General features: G+C 40.0%; 1 protein-coding gene across 1 annotated transcript; it reads right to left on the bottom strand.

Annotated features, from left to right (window-relative positions):
* Positions 1 to 1,265: 1,265 nt before the first annotated feature.
* On the bottom strand, positions 1,266 to 3,808 carry LOC126093513 (uncharacterized). Its single transcript, XM_049908724.1, has 2 exons — positions 3,460 to 3,808; positions 1,266 to 1,994 (listed from the first exon to the last, which is right to left on the bottom strand). The coding sequence occupies exons 1-2, from the start codon at positions 3,638 to 3,640 to the stop codon at positions 1,528 to 1,530; spliced, it is 648 nt and encodes a 215-aa protein (XP_049764681.1). The 5' UTR covers positions 3,641 to 3,808; the 3' UTR covers positions 1,266 to 1,527.
* Positions 3,809 to 4,011: the final 203 nt, after the last annotated feature.

Raw genomic sequence — 4,011 nt, 5'->3', positions numbered from 1 at the left:
CCAGTCTCTCAGCACTATCCCAGCGAAATGGAATGTTATCTGAGGTCTTAATTTATCGCAACTTAAAAAGGACAGGCAGAATGTGAAGGTATCATACAATTAATTTAGAAAAGTACTACTGTGTGGTGTTTCAAGACCTATTCCAAGAGCTCCAGACTGATCATGAAAAAATCTTCCAGTGGTTTCCATGAGTTTATCAGCATTCGATAAATTACAAGGTCGTTCGAGGGACTGTGGCAAAGAAGTTTATTCAAAGAAAAGAAATTCACCGACGCTCTGTTACAGAGCTGGGAGCCGATGATATTCGTAATTATCCAAGAGCGTTTGAAACATGCTTTTCGTAGTGGCTCAAGACCATGAAACCGCTATTAACGAAAATGAGTTGCGAGGAGAGCTTGCTAGCTACATTACTTTTGGTAGCCAATGGAATTTACAAGGATACAATTCATAGCTGTTATATCTCCTCAATCACTATGGAAAATGATTCCTAAAACCTGCAGTATGATTTTTAGGTGCCTGAGGAAATATACCAAGGTAATACAAAACAAAACACTAAAACAATTTATTTATTCAACAAGGAAGTGATTGCTACATTTCTCTTCACTGTTGCTGTACGCTGCAGATGCACTGGGGCACAAGCATTTACAGTCTCTGTATCTGTCTAGAAACTCTGTCATCAAAGATCCATCTGCCTCGCTGTCTGACACATAAGCCATTTTAAACAGCGTGTATTTTCGCGCGTACCGACAGCAGACGGTCGTCAGTCGGGAAGTTGCATGGAGGTAAGAAAAGAGGGAAGATGGCATTACGTCACAAACTTGAAACTGATGTCCGCCATCTTAACTAGCCCGAAACATTAGGTTCACCGCATTTATAACCCCACAGTTCACCACATTGACACTTCCCCGTGACGTCATATGACTGTCTCGTGTTGATGAGCAAATATGCATTCAAGAACAGAATTTTTAGCATTTAAAACAGTTACTGCGGGCACCCTATAGAAATAATGAACAAGAAGCACTCATAAACGATAGTCTGCTAATGTTTTGTGCTACTTACAATGGCGTCCACTGTGGCTTCAAAGCAACTTACGGTGTAAATCTGTAGTGCCACCTCCCATTTTTTTACCTCCATGGGAAGGTGGTCCGACAGCGCTACACACGGCACAATTTGTTGGGTGGTTGGGACCGAAGACATCAACAACATCACACCGTAGATTCAAAAGCATTTTTATCATAGATTTATAATTTAATGTTGTTAAAGAAGAAAAGACCATCACGAAAGATTTCAAATAAGTGTAGATTTTGTTGTTTACGTAATAGTAAAATAATATGAATCACGAATTTTCTAAATTGTCTGATTCACTCGGTGGGCTGTTCAACATTGTCACAATGCAGGGTGGTTCCAGTTCTTGAAGATGTCTGCTCATCGGCAGGGTTGAAGACGTGCCGAAGGTTCTGGCAAAAGGAATGAACAGGTATATATGGGCTTTGTGCGTGTCGATGCTGGGAAACGTTAATAGCTTCATTAATGTTTGTTGATGTCCTTTTTTCGTTTCTTAATGTTTGCAATGATCTGAAGAACATTTAGCTGAAATTCTACTATCTCATCATCGTCGAATGTTTCTAAAGATGGAATTACACCTCTGAAAAACGATATATGGCGATCTGAATGTTGTTTAGAAACGTCCGCCATCCGCTGTTCCACGGTATCTTGTTTATGCTTTCCGTTACTTTTTGGGACTGTTTCCTTCAGTTCACTTTCTTCCTCACTGCAAGAGTCAGTGATACAATTAGAATCTTCATTAACGACTGGCATACTGACTTCAGTAGGACATCCGCTGGACGCTTTCTTTAAAAATTGTAATTCTTGTCCGTAAATGTATGTTGAAGTTGTCTGTTTTCCGAATCTTGATTTAAAGGAAGAAGTGTTCTTCCTTTCGCTTTTATGAAATGAATCTCGAACGTTGGTCCATTTTTTCATAACACTTTTGCCTGAAAGAAAAAAAAAAAACATTAAGATGGCTTCATTCATTTCACACACTATGCAAATGTACATATACCAACATAACAAGCACAGGAACAAGAAAAAAAACATCGATCTGAAAACATGTTTTGTGGTTAATTTGCAATTCTGTACTGTTTTTTTGTATAACCTCAAAAGTATTTGGTTCATGCGTCACGATTGCCTTCTGCTCACGAATGTATCAGATGGCTATAATTAAAGTTCGGCCACTCACATAGGTCCAGTGTGGGTTGTAATATTATCGTATGGCAGCGAAACATTGTAGATGTTCTAATGCACTGATGTAGAAACGATTTACACTAGAAAAAAAAATTAGTTCCAATTTTTACCAATAGGTGCAAATCTGGAGATATGAATGCAGGAACGACACACAGAAATATTAACGTATGTAATGGATTAGGTACGGGATGTGGGCAGAAAAGGTCAAAGTGAGAAAGGCGTTATTAACCGTCACTTACACAGTGTGTTCAATGTGAGTAACGGAGACGTCGACGACATGCAAAACGCCAGATTTGCACCTGGTGGTGGCAAAATTGGACATATTTTATCCAGTGTAAATATGTTCTGCCCAATGCATTACCATAGCCACCAAATTTCGCTGCTATCCGATAATTATCAAGGCCACACTGGACCTCTGTGAGTGGCTGCACTTTAATTATAACCAATCGATGCAAAGGGAAACAGTCGCTCAAAATTTTCGATACTTAGGATGACGATAAACGCATACTTGTCAGTCCTTCAAATTCAACTTATATCAGCTGGAAAGGATTATTGTCTATTGTATTTATGAGCACGGCAGATTCAAATTACTCTTTTTTGTACGATATTGGAAACCATGAGAAGGGTTATATTCAAAGAAGTTCAGCGTGGAAATCAGTAGTATAAAAAGAAATGGAAATTCCTAAAAAAATTCCTTTCTGGTACGAAACCCGGAGGCGTCTTTTTTTTTATCGCAGGGGATGAGGCTTATTTATACTGCGGACAGCTTTAGCTATCACATATGTCGGAATAAATTGTTAGGGTTGGAGAGAATTTTCTACTACTGTCTTCTCGGAGCCGAAAGTTCGTAGAACGTGACTTCAGGGTAGTGAGCATCAAATAGTGAATTTCTCGCGCACAGTTCAACTTGATATCGATTTTTCTCTAGAGCCTGTAAAATCATGTGTAGTTTTCCGTAACTCCGTGTGAGACGTAGCTATCTTCATGAAACTGAGGATACACTATCAATAATTAGACTGCAATGTGTGTCGAGCTGAGCAAGTACATGAGGGAATTTCAGTAAATAATATGAAGAACATAATCGCGGTTTACTTTTTGACGTCAGCTAGGATTGTTAACTGAGTTTTTGAAAACACGGTTATTACTCTATTTACAGTAAGCGTCTTAAAAAAAAAAAAAACGATACAGTAAAAGCTTTTTGAACAACTTACTTACCATATTCAGTTCTTTCCTTGTAGTTCATGGCTTGATACGAACCATTCAATTCCTTGAATATACCAATCCACGCATTTTTCGTATGAATTCTGACCTTGTAATTTCCCAGAGTTTTGTCCCATATAACTGGCCGTTCTTTCACTAACGAAATTAATCGCTTAGTGTCTATTTCCCAAGTCATATTTAGGCTAAAGACGAGGAATTACGAGAACAGAATGAAAGTGTAAGAAAAATGGAACGAATAAACGGAAACTGCACTCTGTGGTTGCCTTGAAGAATGTCGTGCCTTGCCTGAACGCTGTGTGTGAAGGCGCCAACGTTTACCTAGTCCCCCACCACTCCACACGGTGCCGTGCTAACGGCGCGGCGGCCGCGTGCTCGATAACTTTGTCTGCTCTACTGCAGTGGGAGCGCATTTTAGACGGCAACGCCTACGCCGGGCTAATGTGAAAGCTGCCGCACGGCGTTTCATAGCGCACTCGAGCGCATTTGCCCCGCACCCGAGCGGCGAATCGCAACAGTCCATCGCCACGTCGTACCATCTATTCATAT

Source organism: Schistocerca cancellata, chromosome 1 (assembly GCF_023864275.1).
Source record: "Schistocerca cancellata isolate TAMUIC-IGC-003103 chromosome 1, iqSchCanc2.1, whole genome shotgun sequence".
Classification (NCBI taxonomy): domain Eukaryota; kingdom Metazoa; phylum Arthropoda; class Insecta; order Orthoptera; family Acrididae; genus Schistocerca; species Schistocerca cancellata.
This window is presented reverse-complemented; position numbering and strand designations above follow the sequence as displayed.